The sequence below is a fragment of the Papilio polytes genome, unplaced genomic scaffold, assembly GCF_000836215.1.
Source record: "Papilio polytes unplaced genomic scaffold, Ppol_1.0 DF823958.1, whole genome shotgun sequence".
In the NCBI taxonomy this organism is placed as follows: Eukaryota; Metazoa; Arthropoda; class Insecta; order Lepidoptera; family Papilionidae; genus Papilio; species Papilio polytes.
Window position 1 is genome coordinate 612,473 of NW_013525246.1, and position 18,934 is coordinate 631,406.

General features: G+C 33.7%; 2 protein-coding genes across 3 annotated transcripts; both read left to right on the forward strand.

The window, feature by feature from the left end:
• Positions 1-563: 563 nt before the first annotated feature.
• On the forward strand, positions 564-4,232 carry LOC106101691. Of its 2 annotated transcripts, none has more exons than XM_013281000.1 (4): positions 564-947; positions 1,288-1,489; positions 2,070-2,155; positions 2,359-4,232. In XM_013281000.1, the coding sequence occupies exons 3-4, from the start codon at positions 2,137-2,139 to the stop codon at positions 4,122-4,124; spliced, it is 1,785 nt and encodes a 594-aa protein (XP_013136454.1). In that variant the 5' UTR covers positions 564-947; positions 1,288-1,489; positions 2,070-2,136; the 3' UTR covers positions 4,125-4,232. The 2 variants fall into 2 exon arrangements, with proteins under 2 accessions (XP_013136454.1, XP_013136453.1); XM_013280999.1 differs by having other exon boundaries at positions 565-947; positions 1,288-1,494.
• Positions 4,233-16,293: 12,061 nt separating this feature from the next.
• Positions 16,294-18,019, forward strand: LOC106101674. The gene is made up of 2 exons (XM_013280982.1): positions 16,294-17,088; positions 17,606-18,019. Exons 1-2 carry the CDS (start codon positions 16,294-16,296, stop codon positions 18,017-18,019), a joined length of 1,209 nt encoding a protein of 402 aa, XP_013136436.1.
• The last annotated feature ends 915 nt before the right edge of the window (positions 18,020-18,934 follow it).

The following is an 18,934-nucleotide window of genomic DNA, read 5'->3' on the forward strand; positions in this document are numbered from 1 at the left end:
GACAATCTCCGAAACGGCTGGTCTGATTTCGACCGGACATTTACTGAAGGGTGACAAAGACTGGCTGGCATATTATAGGTTTCTTATTTTTAATTTCGCTCCCTCAAAATGATGCAAAGAGTGGTCCGAAATTGATGGGACTTTGAAAGATAACATGAAGTAAGTAGATGCACGCGGGAATGCGATAGATGACAAAAAAAATCGCACTAACGAAGTTTGCAGGCGACAGCTCGTTGCTAAATAAATAGAGAAACATAATCTGAGTACCACGGAAGATCAACACATGTGCTGAGAGACTTTTAAATAAATAAATAGGAGCTAAACACAAGCCTGTTCCACGGTTTCCACTATTTACAATTTAAATTTTACTTTGGAGTAGTTCCCTAATGGTAATAAAACGTAGAGTAGTTTCGAGAGCAAGCAATGAAAATAATAATAAAACTAGTCGCTTCTTCAAATTGCAACTTTTGTAAAATGTACAATATTTCATAGATTCTAAAAACATATTCTAAAATCTTCTAGAAAGTCTGGCGTCAAGATCATATTGCCTATTGTTTCATCTTAAAGTTCATCCTATCTTACCAAATAGTGAACGCTATTTTAAACTATACTGGCATAATGTGATGCCCGGTACACACTTGTCCAGTGCAGTTCCGACAAGCGAGATTCGTTGGTGTCAGTTAGCGTTTACACTCTGCCAGTTTGACGGCCCAATCAGAGCGCTATTTACCAACTGTACTGGCCAAGTGTAAACCGCGCGCGAATTTGGCATAAGTATAATAGTTATTCCGACGCCATCTTTCGCTGTGTTAACGCGTCTGTGTAGAGAAATATTTGTGTATAAACTCCAAAGTCTTTTCTACTCATATTTTACTCATTATAATAAATAAGTGAGTCATAGTTGAAGATATATTCAATGTAGTTTTAGATAGTTTATAGGTATAAAGGTAAATATTTATTATATTTTTATATTAAAACATAATTTGTATCGTCGCTACGCATACGCACGTACAAATAAGTATATTGACTCACTAGCATTGTGCTATTTATAGATTTGAAATTAGGTAAGCTATACTAATACTATAAAGAGGGAAAATTTTGTATGTTTGATTGTGATAATTAGACTCAAAAATTACTGGGCCAATTTAAGAAATACTTTCACTGTTAGAAAGGTAATTTATCTATGAGGTTATATTTTGTCATTTCTTTTTTATTATTTTCAAATTTCAAGCGGATGGAGTCGCGGTCAAAAGCTAGTCTTATAAATGCTAATTTCTTTAATTTCAGATTACTATTAATAATAATGATTATGTGATTAAATTCAAGGATGTTCCTTATGTTGTACCGTACGCTTGGATAAAACATGGAACATTGGGGACTATTCTAGTGGCATTCCCTAATGAAGATCTAAGAGAAACAACCGTGTGATAAGAAATAAATAATACGGACAAAACTGGAAACTTGATGAAGATTGTGAAACATCTTAGCAGTAAGGTAAACACAACATTTACACTACTTATAATTCAAGAACGGCTATACCGATATCGCTGAAAATTGGTTAGGAGCTTAGAGTCAGGAGAGTATTTATTCCGTTATGGGTGGATGTTTCTCTCTCTCGATGAAATTTAGCACAGATGTTGAGGATGGTAAGAACACATAGGCTATTTAAATACAGCATTTTAATTGGTTTTTTAGTTCGAGTCGCGGGCGAAAATTAGTTAAAAATGTTTTGTAAGTAGTCGATCTCGTCTTCTATACTATGTTTTACAACTGCCAAATTTAATCGTGATCCCTTAGGTAGACACTAAGTATCAAACATCTATTTAGACTTTCTCGTTTATAATAGTACTGGCTGTTGCTCGCGACTTCGTCTGCGTGAAATTAAAAAAAGTAGCCCATGTTACTCACAGATAAATAACCTTCCTATTGCTGAAAGAAGTTTTAAATTCGGCACAGTAGTTTTTGAGTTATTTCAATACATACAAAAATACAAATCTTTCCTCTTTATGACATTAGTATAGATTAATTGTTTTTTTGTAGTGTTTAACCGACTATCTTTTTTTTTAAAGGTAATATTTTTAATGCATATTATTGCATTTGGACTCTGAGTAACGTTAAAAAATCCGACATTTAGAGATGGAGAAGAAAATTAAGAGTAAGTTATATATATTTTTTTCTAACAACACTTTGATGTTAAGTGACTAATTTTATCTTGTAATTATTCCACTGTACAATAAGATTATTAAACAATAAGAATAAATGATTTGAAAAACTGTAAAAAAGTAAATTTACATGTTGATATTATCTGTATCAAATAGAATTTATTAATAACAGGTTTTTTTTAATAACTTTTTACAGCCTCCAAACACTCGATAAATAATCGAGCTAGGACTTCTACAGCAGATACTAAAAGAAAAATAATACCAATAAAAAGTAACGGAAACAAACTTATAAGACAACGCGTAAAAGGGCCAGAAATAGTAATACAAAATGTCAATCAACAAAATCGTGACATCAATCCAGGACCTGTACTTCAAGATTCATCGAGAAACACATCTTCATCATCTCTACAAAATTCTAGGAATTTAGCAAATCATTCTCGTTTGCACAATAATAAAAGCTTGTCGCTACAAAGTATAAACAACCAACAATCGATTGTACAAAATAGTCCAGCCATAAAGAACCAACATGATGATGTAACTGAACAGTCACATGAAAGAGGATATCTGGAAAATTTAGATCCCCAACAACATTCGCCGATTCACTACCCATTATCTCCAAATGTTATTATATCCTCGATGTCTAGCGTAAGTCCCAGCGATAGTCCAAGAAGTACTCATCAAGAAGTAACCAAAAATATCCCACGCGTTCTACAGCAGGCATCACTAAATGAAGAAAATTTTCCAATTACCAAATTGTCAACAGATTCTGAAGAAACTAAGGAAAATATTTTGATTAATGAATTGAATGATATTTTAAACAATATAAATACAACTATAGCTCCTTTATATGACTCAATGAGTACTATACGCAATGCGTTTTATGAGTATGCACAAAGAATCCAAAGAGCAGTAAATGACGTTGATAATTATTGCGAGTTAAAACTTAAAGAGGTAACAGAAGTCAACAAGCAACAGACAGAACTGTCCATTTCTGAAGACAGCGCTTCAACAGATAATTCTGACGATAAACATGTTAAAATTAAGAAACAATCAAGTTCGTTTACTTTACCTCTAAACTATAAACAAAATCAAGATATATTTACAAAAGAATCATCTAAAGAAAAATTGAATAAAAACAAAGTAAATTCCAAATGCAACTCACAGCATGAATTAGATGAACATTTTCCAATTACCACCAAAACATCAAATGATTCAAATGGAATTATTGAAAATACATTTATAAGCGAATTTAACAATATATTAAACATCATAGATGTAACTTTAGCTCGTAAACATGAATCGATGACTACTATTCACCAAGCGTTTTATGACTATACTAAAACATTTGAAAAAGTAATTACTGATCTTAATAGTTATTGCGATTTGAAAGATAAAAACGTAACAAGAAGCAATAACGAACAGACAGAGTCAGCAATTTCATCTTTACCTGAAGGTACCTCAGCTGCAAGAGACAAAGATCAACAGACCCGCAAAAATAATCCTGATGTTGAAGATGTTACACTTACTAAGAAACCACGTCTGTTTGTTTTACCTCCAGACTACGACCCAAATGATACAAGATGGACGTTACGACATCGTAAACCTGGTCCAAAAATTGTTGAACTAATCCCAAAGAATAATATATATGTCAATAAAAATAGATTAGGTTATAGTTGTGCTGTGGCAAAAAATTGTAATGAATTAACAATAATGTTATTACAGATTATCTTTTCTGCAAGTGCATTGAGTGTGTGTTCATTAACTGGTGAAATAGCCATTGGCAAACATGATGGCTCAAATATAAGACCTGGCTTGGATGAGCATGCGTTAGCAATATTACTAATTTTCATTAAAAAACATGGAGTCAGCAAAGGTTGGCAAGTTCCTGATACACTAACTTTTGTAAATATAATTCAAAGTAAACTCAAAGCAATAAGAAGAAAACCTTCCCTATTTTGGTAACTGTACAGAATGAAATAATTGTCCACTGTATTATGTTTTTTTTAATCCACTTTAATAAACTGTAAATCTACATAGAATTAAGTCTTAATCCAATGTATGTAACAAACAATTCTTGTTCTTGTTATAAAAATACTATTAAAGTTTATTCAATCTTTTTGATTATTCATTAAAATAATGATGTTCTCTTTATTAAGTATCGCGTCATTCACAAACAACTAAATACTGATAACATACTTGAAAAAAATTGTATAACTCGAGATAACCTTTATCTACACACACCCACTATTTATTACTCTTCCTCGAATTATTACTCTAGAAGCTTCGAAAAATAAACGTCATATCCAGTTACAACCAGTTTGGACTATAAATGTTTTAGCTTAGATGTAGAGGATAGTCTGGGTCTGGGAGAACAAATAGGCTACTTGCTTTTGTTTTTTTAATTCCATCCGGACGGAGAAGAGAGTGTAAGCTAGTAAATAAATCAAATAAGTTTTATTTTTCATACTAGCTTTCGTCCGCGACTCCGTCCGTGTGGACTTAAAAAAAAACAAAACTAAGGTAGCATATGTGTTCTCCAGACTATCCTCTACATCAGTGCAAAATTTTATCGAGATCCGTTCAGAAGTTTAGGCTACAAACTCTAACAAACGTCCATCTAAACTTTCGCATTTATGATATTAGTAAGATTGATGTATTTGGTTCTCTCTATTTTTATCATAGAGATTCAAAAATTTATAGAGGAAGCATACTTGACACTTCACTTGAAATATCTTTCGGGTTATTCCTAACCGTCGCCTCACTCTGTCCCCACGTGGGAACCGATGAGAATAAAAAGTTTCATCCGTCCTACCTTTTAGTCCCACTATCACCAAGATGGCAGATGGCAGATGGAACCGTTATGAAATTAAATAAGTTCCAACCGTCCCTCGTAGCAAAAGGTGGGACGGATAGAACTTTTTATTCTCATCAGTTCCCACGTGGGGACTGAACTGGGTGACGTTTGCGAATAATCCTATGTTTTACACGATCCATTAACGCAGTCTATTAATATACCCAAAACTAAATGTCATTGTAATTAATTGTAATTAAATGAACGACCAATAGGTGTCACCAAATCATATTTAAATGTTTTTATTTTATTCTGTGACACTGTTTAGTTTATACGATGGAGCTTATCGTAATTTTGTAAAATGTTTTACAACAAATCAATACAAGGACGTGAAGTGACACTAAACTTGACAATGGGGATGTTTCCTAATTTTTGGAATTGCTTTTATTATGTAGATAAACCGTATCTAAACATGAAAAAAATATAATTATTAAATGAAAAAAATATATTATAACCGAAGCCGCGAAAGACCGCGAAAACGCCAAATAATCTTTAAAAAAAATATAACTACAAAATGCACTGACATTCACTAAAGGTGGTCACACTGTCATGTTGTTTGCGAATAAGTGACGTCACCGAGCTCTGATTGGTGTTTGAGATCGAGTAATTGAGGGTAAAAAATATTGCAGCGTTTTTAATTTATATTTAATTTGAGACAAACATTAAAGGTCTCTAAATGTTATTATAGGTTTGAAAATGCTTTCTTTAAAATATTAAACATAACTTTATTTGGATTTGTAACATTAGGAAACATCCCCATTAAAATAGTATCTTTCAAAGAAGTTACCGGTGAATAAATGTTGTTCTCTCCAGTCTATATATTTCTTAAATTTCCATCAATCCTATACAACATAAGTAAGTTATACAAATTACATAAAGTTACAGTTTTCGTCGCCTGCGACCAAAAAGCAGTCAATCGTATAATTAAATTAGAAACATCCAGAAGCCCTCTCGTAAGAGGCGATTTAATTATTAGGGATTAACTGGGGAATGTAATTATTATTTTGGGACAAACAGAGGGCGCGTGTGCAGGGGTTGCAGGACTCTCAACTCAGCTAATGCCAAATTACGATGCGACTACTATTTGTTCTCGAATGAAAAGATAAAAATGTGCATTTGATAAATTTCTGTAGTAGCAGCCCTTAATATCTTCGCATGAAGGTGCCAGCAGCAATACCACGACCAAGCACACAGGCGTGAAGTGAAAGTAATCCCACGTTTTGTCTGATGAGCCTATGATGATACCGTTTTCGTAAAAGAAAGGAATTGGAAAAGAAACTGGATTTGGAGGGGACTAGGACATACGTACTTAAACACAAACTTTATTAGTCTTCGATGTAAATTAATTAATTTATACAAACTGCTATAGTAATAATTGGAGTTTCGTTCGAGATGAAATCGAAAAGACACGTGGTAGTGAAATGTTATGGCTTATTGTGAGGGCATGTATACTGTGTACGAACGTGCGCCAAATCGCAAATCTGCTGTGCTCAAAACTGCTGCATCACTGCTTCTTAACATTAACTGATAAGCTATTTAACTAAAGATTAGCTCTGAATTATAGTTTATTTATTACTAGCGAACGACTCCGTCCGCGTGGTATTAAAAAAAAGTAAGTAGCCTATGTATTCTTCCAGATTATCCTACATCTGTGCCAAATTTCATCAAGATCCGTTCAGCCGTTTAGGCTACAAACTCTAACAAACATCCATCCATGTATCTAAACTTTCGCATTTATAATATTAGTTAGACGAAATTAAATAATAATCTAAGCCTGCGGGAATTATAATTTTGTATTAAAAGAATTTGAAGTAGATTTTATGATCTTAATATACCAAGAAGAAGTTTCATAAATAAAGAAATATAGTTAGAGGACAAATATAGTTAATAAGAATTTTAGTGTTATAAGAAAATGTAATAAAAACCAAGACAAACACATGTTTTATTGTCTTTCTCGGTTATTTTCTTTAGTTTATCTTACACAATATACGAAAGATTTGTTTGTTAGTTAATGAAATGTCCACATGTTGTTTATTGTCAACATATGACAGTATATGAAAGTACAACGATATACAAACTGAATTATTCTCAGACAAAATACAAGCTTTTGTTCAGTATTAATAAAATTCGGAACTTCGCGTTACGTTGCATTATTTTTGTTTTCTTGTCTATACTTGTCGCACTATCTTACTAATATTATAAATGCGAAAGTTTAGATGGATGGATGGATGTTTGTTAGCGTTTCTAGCCTAAACGGCTGCACGGATCTCTATGAAATTTGGTACAGGTTTAGGGCATAGTCTGGAAGAACACAAAGGCTACTTTTTATCCCGGGAATAGTCATGGTTCCCGTGGGATTCATTGATTTAGTTTTTTAATGTTTACTCAATCATTCTGCAACGGTTCAACATATCTTATTGAAATTTGGCACAGATATAAAACAAAGTCTGGAGTACACATGGGATAAGCTTCATCCCCGAGAAATGTCTAGTTCCCGAGGGATACATAATACCACGCGGACGTAGTCGCGGGCAACAGCTCGTATACTAATATTATAAGAGGAGAGATTATTTTTACATGTATTGGAATAACTCAAAAACTACTGGGTCGATTTAAAAAATCCTATCACCAATAAAAAGCTACGTTATCACATTTTTTTTTAATTTCCACGCTTACGAAGTGGCCATTATTATCTAGTTATTTATAACTTGTATTTTAATAAAATTTGTTATACTAACCATATTCCCTTAAATAAGCAAGGTGTGGTTCCTGATCAATTGTGCCGTAAGCACTGGACTGGCATAGAACGTCCACACTTTGCCAGTTGGGCTATGGCTGAACTGTCAAAAAAGTAGGACGCATCTCTAGTCATCGGACTGACTAATGTTAGTGTTCACACTGTGCTAGTTAACTGCCAGTTTTTAAGCGCTACTAGTCAACTATACTGGGTAAGTCGAAAGAGAACAGTCGCGTATTGAGAGCGCAAACCTTTGACAAAACAACAACAACAACTGCTATGAGTTTTTATGGAGGTGCCCACACTACTCGATTATTAGTTGTGCAACTAAACAGTTGAATGGGCAAAACAATCGACAATCGCACAACAGTTTTGCCAAACTTTAGTCAAAGATGTGAGCCGTCTAAGAATCTAAAATTCAATTAACCGCTGGTCTATCGAATCTTCGATATAAATAACCTTTTCAGACAACGGTGCAAGTAAATGGATGACCTATGTGGTAGCGGCAGGGTACCAGCCGCGGCGTCAGCTCTATTACCCAATTAATTACTGCAATTACTATTGCAACTCGACATTTTCACACTCAGTTTACCTTGTATGTTACTACCCTTTGGGTATATGTAAATCTTAAGAGTAAAAAGTATTGAAAACTACTGAAGTACGCAATCTAAATATTGACATTAAAAAAACTGAGAGAATCTTGTAGAAGACAATGAATTTTGGGAGTAATTACTGTTATAAAATTATGTTCGCTAATAAAGCTTGGATTATACCTTCGCAATTCCGTATTGGACCAATACATTTAGTTAGTTACAACAGATAAAGACCTAAATAAAAAAATGGATGATCCCAACGTCAAGTTCCTTCTGCGATTCTTTCTTTCAATCGACTTAAAAGTGAGTTCGTTTCCAATAGTAGTGGTCTGCGGGTGTAGTGTAGCCACGTCCTGCCGAGCCAGCATACGTGCAGCCTGCCTGCCTAGGGCGCGTACAACGCTGGACAGAAAGAGGCGCCATAAGTCTGCGAGAAGCGAGAACACAGTTTTACATAACCTGTACACACTCTTAAAATTCTAAAAGTAACTAATAAATATGTTATGGTCTGGTCAAATCTCAGGTCAATATTCTTCACGTTTACCTAAAAGTGTGGTTTAACTATTTTTTTCTTCCTAACAAAATCATTTGTCATAAACATTCCAAAGCACACCCAAAAGTGCCCTGTTAACTTATTAATTTGATTCATAAAGTAAATGAATTGTTGATTGCTTGTTTGCGTGTCCGATGTCATAAATCTAACCACCCTCTTTAGTTAAACAGTACTAACGTATGTCATATCGTCCAAAATTACAAATAAAAATGATTTTTGTCAGTTAAGCATGTAGTTAAATAAAAATTAGTAATAACCTTACTTTGGACTAATATTTTAAATATAATAGTTTAGATGGAACTGTTTGTTGGATTGTAGCCTATACTGTGCAACAGATCTCGATGAAAATCGGGATAGACGTAGAGGATAGTCTGGAAGAACGTATAGTCTACTCACTTTTGTTTTATTTAGTTTCACGCGGACGGAGTTGCAGGCAAAAGCTAGTTTTAGTCACTCAAATCGTAGTAGGATAACATGGCAACTTGATGTAGGTCATAAAATCTCATCAAAATCCTTCTATCATTTTTTACCCTTTGTATCTTCGGGAACCCTTGGCACAAGTCCTTTGCTTAAGACGTTCCTTAGAACTAACTATCCCTTACTAAAAATTAACTAACAAAGCCTAGGGATTTATCGGAAATATCTCGAAAATCTCCCCAGCGTTCCTTCACAAACGTCCTCTTTAGCCCGCTCAATGCAGAGGGCGCTTAAGGGCCGTATGTGAGACCAGTCTAGCTTGACCTTTTCACTAAACTATGATGAATACTGAGAAAGTAGGCAAGGGTGTATGACGCTAGGGGTCGTGTGCAACTGGTTATCTAAATGACAAAAGGCGCGGGAAAACAATAGGAGGTACGTACGCCGTAAAGATGGAGGTTCTCTTTAGAAAATTTATTGTTCCGTTGCATCGTACATGGGGCACGCGGAAATTATAATGACATAGTAACTATATACATACTTTTGGAGTTACACAAATGTGAACACGGGAACTAAGTTTGATTGTTTAACATAAGACATGAAAGACGATAGGATTATTCCCAACCGTCACCCCGCTCTGTCCCCTCGTTTAGACAGATGAGAATAAAAAGTTGTATCCGTATAACCATTTGCGACGAGGGGACGGTTGGAACTTATTTTATTTCATACCGGTTTTATCTTTCACCTTAATGGTGATAGTGGGACTAAAAGGTGGGACGGATGAAACTTTTTCTTACGTGGGGACAGATCTGGGTGACAGTTGGGAATAATCCAGACGATACCATTGTTTTATACCCATATTAACATTATAAGAGTAAATATTTGTATTTTTGTATGTATTGAAATAACTCAAAAACTACTGGGTCAATTTCAAAAAAACTTTCACGATAAAAAAGCTTCGTTATCAATGAGTAACAAGAGCAATGTTTTTAATTATTTTCTAAATTTAACGCGAATGAAATTACGAACATGAACTAGTCGTTAATAAAGGAGCCTACTACTTAATTAAATAAAGTCGATGATTATCCAATTAGTCTACGTAATATCTTAATTATATCAATAAATATAGTCTACACTAGCAACACATTAGTGCTGATCAATCAAGCGACACGTGCCGCTGAGCGACGGCAGCGCCATTAATGTTGCCATACTCTATTCCATTAAGGCCTCACCACATGCCATTATAACGCTATTGCACTGTCTGGTATGGACGCATCTTTAAAAATTAATTATTGTGACTTTAACATATTATTCTGGCATGTAATAAAATAATAATTAGTATAATGGCATCATGAACAATTAATTAATTGGTAACTTACACTAAGAGACTCCTTTAGTCATCACTTAACGATTCTGAGTATTTTGATGTAATAATCTATAGTAATATTAAAAAGCTACGTTATCAGTTTTTTTTTAATTTCGTCGCCGAAGAAGTCGCAAGCAACAGCCTGTATTAAATAATTACATATTAAAATATAGCTTAACTAAATCAAAATGTATCAATGTGTTCGTAAATTTAAAAAAAAATAAGGTCACCTGAGGACATTTAAGACTTCACACGGAGCCTTATAAGAAAGTAAATTGGTTATCGTCTATTAAATTATGTAATTAATAATCTGTATCGTCATCTGTCATAGACGTCAGCTGTCACCTGTCACCTGCGCCAGCGTGGCGGATCGTCGCGTTGCGTCATTAATTCCTGTCACTTATATCCATCACTCCATCAGAGATAGAAAGTACACCTTGATCAAGAATATATAGTCATGATTAGTCACCATAATTATTATTAAATTATTCCGGACAATTTAAAATGTACATTAAAGCAAATAGATCTGGCTGAAATTAGATACTAAAAGTTGGCATAGGCGGTTTTTCAACCGTCTTGGTCATACGTACGTTTTAAAATCAAACTTGTCTCGTTCACTTACCGCTCAAAATGCAACAATGCGTTGTATGAATATGGAATTGCGTTTATTCTATTTAAACGTTTTTTTAACGCGTAATATAAAATCACCCGTACAAATAGTATGACCAAAAGTAGAACATTTTGTCGGGAATTTTAGTCGTTGTCCCGGCCTCAGACATTTCCCGGATTATCAGGGACACGGGGAATTAACGACTGTGGAATCGTTGAAACAACCTACTATAAGGTTCTCCAGTCCCTTGGGTATGTTAGCGGAGATTTTTATAAATGTTATATTTTTATGTTTGTGCGTTTAAGACATTTTTGTATAGCGTATTTATTTCTCATAAATAGATAGGCAATTGTTTGTAAATGACAGCTTTGATTCGTTCCGACTTACGCGAAACGTATCTTGAACTTTTAACAAATTTGTTACAACCTAAAGTTAAATATAACATTTTGTATTCGGTATTTATTTAAGAATAAATCAATAAAATTCTTTAAGGAACTCCAATTCATGCGCTAATTCCAAAGAGTCCTCGAAAACCTTTTAGCGTAGATGTTAGCAAATTGCGGCTCATAATATTTATTCGTTTGAAATCTTGTTTTGATTTCGGGCAGCCGATGTCGGGACGCGATTATTGGGGGAAAGCAGAACACAAGGGATTAAATTCCGACAACATTTTTAATTCATAAAATCCTTTTAATAACGCTAACTTAATTTGTTGTTTTTTTGCCCAACATAAAAGGGGGAATTTTCTTCTTGTAAAACTATTTTTGTAACATTGCGACTTTCTCTAATAAAAACGGCTTGACTAATCGACAGGTAGTTGCGTCCTAGACCCATCTAGATCATCGATTGGCGATGCCTATGCTAATATGACATGAAATTTCAATTTTTTCTTTTTCAGGAGTGGCATATAGCATCGTTTTATAATTATTCAGCATTCACTTGTTTTTAAAAATAATTATCCTAATGCGAAATAAGGATCCGTATGTTGTAACGAGTTGAGCTCCCAAAGGTGAGAGGGGAATGTTTGTGTTCGTTTGTGCGGCTTCCTTTGAACGCTTCACTGATTCCGGCCAGATAGAGAAGTTCCGCTTTCCTTATTACGCATTTCCACTTTGTAAATGTCTCACAATTTAGAAGACTTATCTCTTTGACGATTTAAATCTGTTTGCACACTTTTGGCGCACGCGATGAATGTGGTAAACAAGATTAGGCCATTATTACCCGACTGAGAAAGTGGGTAATTTTAGTGTATGCAAGTTTGTTTTATTGTGACAACATACAGCTTGTAGTTTCCAGCTATAGTTTGGTTTATTGTGATATTCATGCAGTGATATAACAAAAAAAATTATAATTACGTATCAAACTTTGGACAGTTTGCAATTTATGGTATATCCCACTAAGAAATATCTTACTATTACAAATGCAAAAGTTTAGATGGATGTTTGTTAGAGTTTGCAGTCTAAACTGCTGCTGGTATAAATGTAGAGGATAGTCTGGGAGAAGAGATAGGCTACTTACTTTTTTATTCCATGGAAGGATTCGCAGGCGAAAGCTAGTAGTATGTTGACTAAACTTAATAGTTTGTAAATATCGAATGTCTCGTAACACAATAATTTCATGTGTGATTACGAAGCTATATAGAGTTGTTTAATTAATTATGTTTGCACTCCGCGAGGCAGTACTTCTACCAGTACAAGTATAGGCTTTGTAAATTACTATATTACTCTATGCGCAGATTACTTAAAGATAGAGAGTAGCAATTTTAATTGACTTGATTTAACTGTGACTATCAGATAGTCTTATTAAGTCGATATACATATTTTTTGATGTAGTAATTATTACTACGTAATTGTTGACCTTTGAATTAACTAAATCAGTTCAGACCTTGGTTTAGTCTTTAGAAGTAGGTTAATAATTATAATATACTGGCTTTCACCAGCGACTCCGTCTGCAAGGAATTGAAAAAATCTATGTGGTCTTCCAGACTATACTCTACATCTGTGCCAAATTTAATCGAGATTAGTTCAGCAGTTTAGGCTACAAATTTAACATCCATCCATCCAAACTTTCGCATTTATGATATTAGTAAGATATCTCTATGTGTTGGTTACCCTGTGACTAAAACCGTAGAGTAACTAGGAGTGGTTTCGCATTACTAACAACAAATTGAGCGTAATAAATAATAATTACACGTGTAATTACACATAACCTGTGTAATGGTATACGAGGTACTGTTTGTCTTGAGTCGCATTTCAAGTAAGCCTTAGTTTATAAGGTACGTTAGATTTACAAGCTATTTTATCTGTTGTAAATGAGTGCGTCAGTGGCTCAATGGTTTAAGCACTTGACTTGTAATCTACAGGTCTTGGGTTCGAATCCCGCCATGTACCAATGTGATTTTCGATTTTTCGAATTTTCATATGTATATAATTTACTCGACGTCCTTACGGTGAAGGAAAACATCGTGATGCCAGCACATATCGGCGAAGAAATTTAAAGATATATGTGAAGTCAACCAACACGCAGTGGGCCAACGTGGATGACTATGGCCTAGTCACCTTACTTAGGGTAGGCTCCGAGCCCCTAGGTGGGGACTCATAGAGAGCTGGTCATGATAATAATGATGATGAAATGCTTGCTTGTTGGAGTAAATATAAAATTGCATGTAATCTTGTATTTTAAAGCGGGATTATTTCGACGAAAATAACTCTAAAAGTAAGAAATAATGGTTGTTTTTGTAGAATTTAATTCAAAATTTGTCCATTTATTTATTTCATATACATATAATAAAATTGAAGTGTCTGTTTGTAATATCAAAAGAAAAATTCTAGATTTCGAGAAGATGTATTTGCGTTGCTCATAATGAAAATCGCATTTATTTTTTTTTTGTGTGTCTGTCTGCAAACCGCGTTTGTTCCGCATAATCTCGGAAACGGCTGGGCCGATTTCGACGGGACTTTCCCTATAGGGTAGCTTACATAGACGGGCATATTATAGGCTACTTTTTTATCTTAACATTTCGTGAATGAAGTCGCGGGAACAACTACAGTTAAATAAAAGCTTTACCACTTCTAAGAATCATTAACGCCATTAACAAAAAAGAAAACATAAATTCAAATAAAGAACAAAGTCGTTCCATTTCTTCAGATATTCTAAATCTTAGCGGATTCGAAATAACGACACTCAATAGAGTAATAACGGTTGAAATTAGAATGGCCGAATCTCCTAGATTAAGATGGTATTCCACGGTGCAAATGGCCGGAGTCCCGCAGTCCCCGGGGTGCACGGAGGCGGATAATCCGCGACTTGTTAATCCTGCGCCAATCGCTCAGACCATATAAATCACGAACAGAATTAGCAAGCCGATAATGTCCCTTGGGCGTGTTATTTAGCGCTGGCAACACGGCAATAATGTTTTTTGAAATAGTATTTTCATCACACTAATGGTACTAATATTGAAAGGCATAAATTTGGATGAATTGATGGGGGTATTTTTCTTACTAAATATCTCTAAAACGGCTCATTAGTTTTCGTTAAAATTTAGCAAACATGTACATTATAATCTGAAATAACACACAGGCTATTTACTAAGATTTTTTTTTTAAAAAAACTTGGTTTATACATTTTGTAAAATATTTGAAATTAAGATAATTTTGTGTATAACTTACTGCTAACGATACATCTTTTTATTAAGGTGTAGTATATTGCCGTATGTGACAACCCTAGTCTTAAGAAAGCATTTAGCGGAAAAAACATTAGGATAATACTGGTAGAGCCTTAATGACGTATTATTCGGCATCTAAACCCGACAACGTTTCATTTGCTTGCTCAATAGATTTCTTCAACTCATTATCGTCTCTATCAATGTATTATCTATTTTACTAATATTATAAATGCGAAAGTTTAGAATGGATGGATGGATGTTTGTTAGAGTTTGTAGCCTAAACGATTGAACAAATTTCGATTAAATTTCGTTATGTAGAGGTTAGTCTGGAAGAACACATAGGCAACTCACTTTCTTTTTATTCCACGCGGACGGATTCGTGGGTGAAAGCTAGTATTAATAATAAAGTGTAAATATATACTTCTTTGTTATGTAGGATTATAGAAATCACAGTATATTTTTGAATATGTCTTTTTAATAAAAACCCGAACACTTACGACACGCTATAGCCTATATATTTTAACACTATTTAATTATAGAAGTGGAATAGTTGGAAAACGCGGAAAAGACAATAACTTTATTGATTTAAATTGCATTTTATGGCAAAATGTTATGTTTAAAATAATATCAAAGGGATTTGTAAAGGTACTTAGCTTTAGTTCGTTATTCAATTTATCTTTTAACAATTATCTTGACACAAATCATAAATTTTCTGGTAATTTATTAATAAATAGATATGAAATATTAACTGTACATTTCCGTAGAATTTGTATGAAAATGATGAGTCTGCGATCTCGTGAGATATATTTGCATTTAAACAGACATACAGTTGCACTCATATGTTGAGTTTAAGATAATTAGTCGTGTAGAAATTGAGTACAGTCGGCGTCGTATGTGGTGTTCTATAAGAAAATAAACAATTTAAACTTATATACCTTGAAAGATAAAGATACTCCAAAAGAAACAGAATGATTTAAAAAGTTAATAATTTGATCAATAAACCGCGAGAATTTTTATTGGTTATTTGCAAGAGGTGCAGTCAAGTTTGTTGTGAGTTGCATTGTATTTTAGTAACTATAACACTCCGAAGGAAGATGACTGTACATACTTTATATTGATTTAGCATTTCTGCTGCGTATTCATACGATTGATATACATACATAGATAGTTAATAAATCATACGATAATGTAGTTTACTAAAGGATATTATTATTTACCTCTTATCTTATAACGTTATGCAATATTTATAAAATCTGTTCCCTTACCTTACATATAAATTACATTTACATCGCACCATCTGAAGCGTATTTCAATAATTTTGTGGTGTTCTAAAAGTGAAAATGTCTATACAAAGTTCGGAAGTATCATGTAAAGATTTAATATCGCTTAATGATTTTACGAACGAGCTAAAAGAAGCAATTATAAACATTATTAAGAAAGAAGGTTACGAGAGATGTAAGATCGGGAAAAGAATAATATCATCAAAAGGTGGGAACTTTTTGGGTATATTATACGAAGTGGATATCACTGGTATAACTAAACATGGTTACAAAGAAACCAATCTGTTTATTAAAGAAGCTAAAGTATTGAAAATAAATATAATTTCAATTAAAGATGTATACTCTAATGAAGTTTTCTTTTACAACGAACTGGCTAATATTATAATGGATTTACAAAAAGCTAATGTTCCCGTAAACGAGAAGTTTAAATTACCTAAAGGTTATAATGAAAGTTACGACAAAGCTATAATATTGGAGAATTTAGCAAGAAAGGGATATCAAATCTACGATAGAAGGAACGGCATGTGTTTAAAATTAGCTGAATTGATTGTGGAACAACTAGCTAAGTTTCACGGTGTGTCTTTTGTGTTACAAAACAGAGTACCGGAATATTATGAAACAGTAATTAAGTGTAAAAAACCACCAATGATGTTCGACGAGGATTGGAATTATTTTATAAGAAACATTTGTAAAAAGATTATAGAAGTTTTGGATAGTGATATATTAAAAGAAAAAGTTATGAAATTTGTGCCTAAAATGCACAGTAAATTACAAAAATATTTATTAGATAACACTTCTGTTGGAGTCTTGTGTCACGGAGATTATAAACCTCAAAATATAATGGTGAAAGAATCAGTAAGTATTTTCTATATAAATTATGACACGGCTAAACTCACGTGATAACATTCGGTGTAGGCACCGACAGTTTCGAACCCGTTGGGGGTCCTTCTTCAGGGTGAGTGATTAATTAAGTATTTTCTGTTAAAAAAAAAATGTATATTTGTAGGATTTTGAGAAAGGCGTAAATGTAGGAATATTGGTCAAATATACATATCTTGTGTCGTATATAAAAAAACTTCGTTTATACTTGTTACCTCCTTTATTATTTACTTATTTTTTATATTAATTACATCGTATTATCGTTCGTCTCTCCGGTTTCCAATCTGCAGCCTGACTTATTAATAATTAAAAAAAAATCTTATATCTTTAATGAGACATTTCAATCTATATATAGCCTTAGTAAACTAGCATTTTCATCATTCCATCAATAACTATTGGTAATATTCTTAAGTTAAAGTAACAGACTGAATAAAAATGTTTGCTATCATTAACATTCACTTGCCTTTATTGCCTAAATGAATTATTTTTCCAGAACGGTGAAATAACGGAAGTAATGGCTCTGGACTACCAACTGATATACTACGGATGTCCCGTTAATGATCTAATATTCTTTATATTCAGTGGAACAGATAGACAGTTCAGAAAACAATATATGGGACATTTAAAAACTCTCTATCACGAAACATTGAAGAAATATCTAGGATATTTCAAAATGGACGTTGAAAATGTATTTCCTAGGAAAGAATTTGAACAGACTTTTGATGATCGATTGGAATATGGTTTGACGATAGGCGTCTATATGTCTTATTTCCAATTCGCAAGAGAGGATGATGTCGCTCGTTTCGGAGAGATGGCGCTGTCAGAACTCGATATTAATCCTTGTGAGGGATATGAAAGTTGGATTCGAGGTTTGATCGACGATTACGTTGAATGGGGATATTTGTAATACTGTCTAGTAACTATTTTGTTTTCAATGTGTTATTAACTGTATGGGAATATTAAAATGTGTTTTAAAACGCAAAAGATTACCACTGATTTAGATATACAAGTTAAAATGATGCAGCGGCGTTGTTTATCTTTATTAAAACTAGTTGTTGCCTGTGACTTCATTCACGCAATATTTAGATAAAATAGTAGCCTATAATATGCCTGTCTATGTCAGCTACCCTTCAGTTAATCGAAATCGAAATCGGCCCAGCCGTTTCGGAGATTACCCTGACCAATGCGGTTTGCGGACAGACAGATAAAGACATTTTAAGTGTTATCAGCAACCCATATACATCATTTGCCCGAAATCTGGAATTTTTCTTTTGATTTTACAAACAGACACTTCAATTTTATTACATGTATAGAGAAGATAGAAAAAGAGGATATTTACTTTGCCAATAGCTCCCTTCCCCTGGAAAATCCACTTCCTCTTCCGTTACGTTACGAAAAACGTTTGTCAACTTTTGAATATACGCGTAGTCACATTACAAATTGTTCCTTGTTATAAAATTACAATACAGGAACTTGAATGGAGGTAATAAATGTCGCGGCGTGTTACGAACTCGTTTCCTTGTTTATATTCCGAGCAACAGGTTATAACATGAAAATTAAAAACATAAACATCATATTGCATATTACTTACTATACTTTAACAGTGGTAGTCCAGATTACGGATCCCTTGACCACACAGGAGATAGGCGTCAAATGAAGGTAATTTAGCGTATTGTTTGAGTCTGATTAGCGTTTTTTTTATATTATGAGGTGGCGAAAAAGCCGCTTGCCACCTGAATTTACCAAAATAGCGAAGCGAACACTGCCCTTAGACAACCGCATTTTTAGTTAGGTTTCCTGTCTCGAATCAATAGAGACTGAG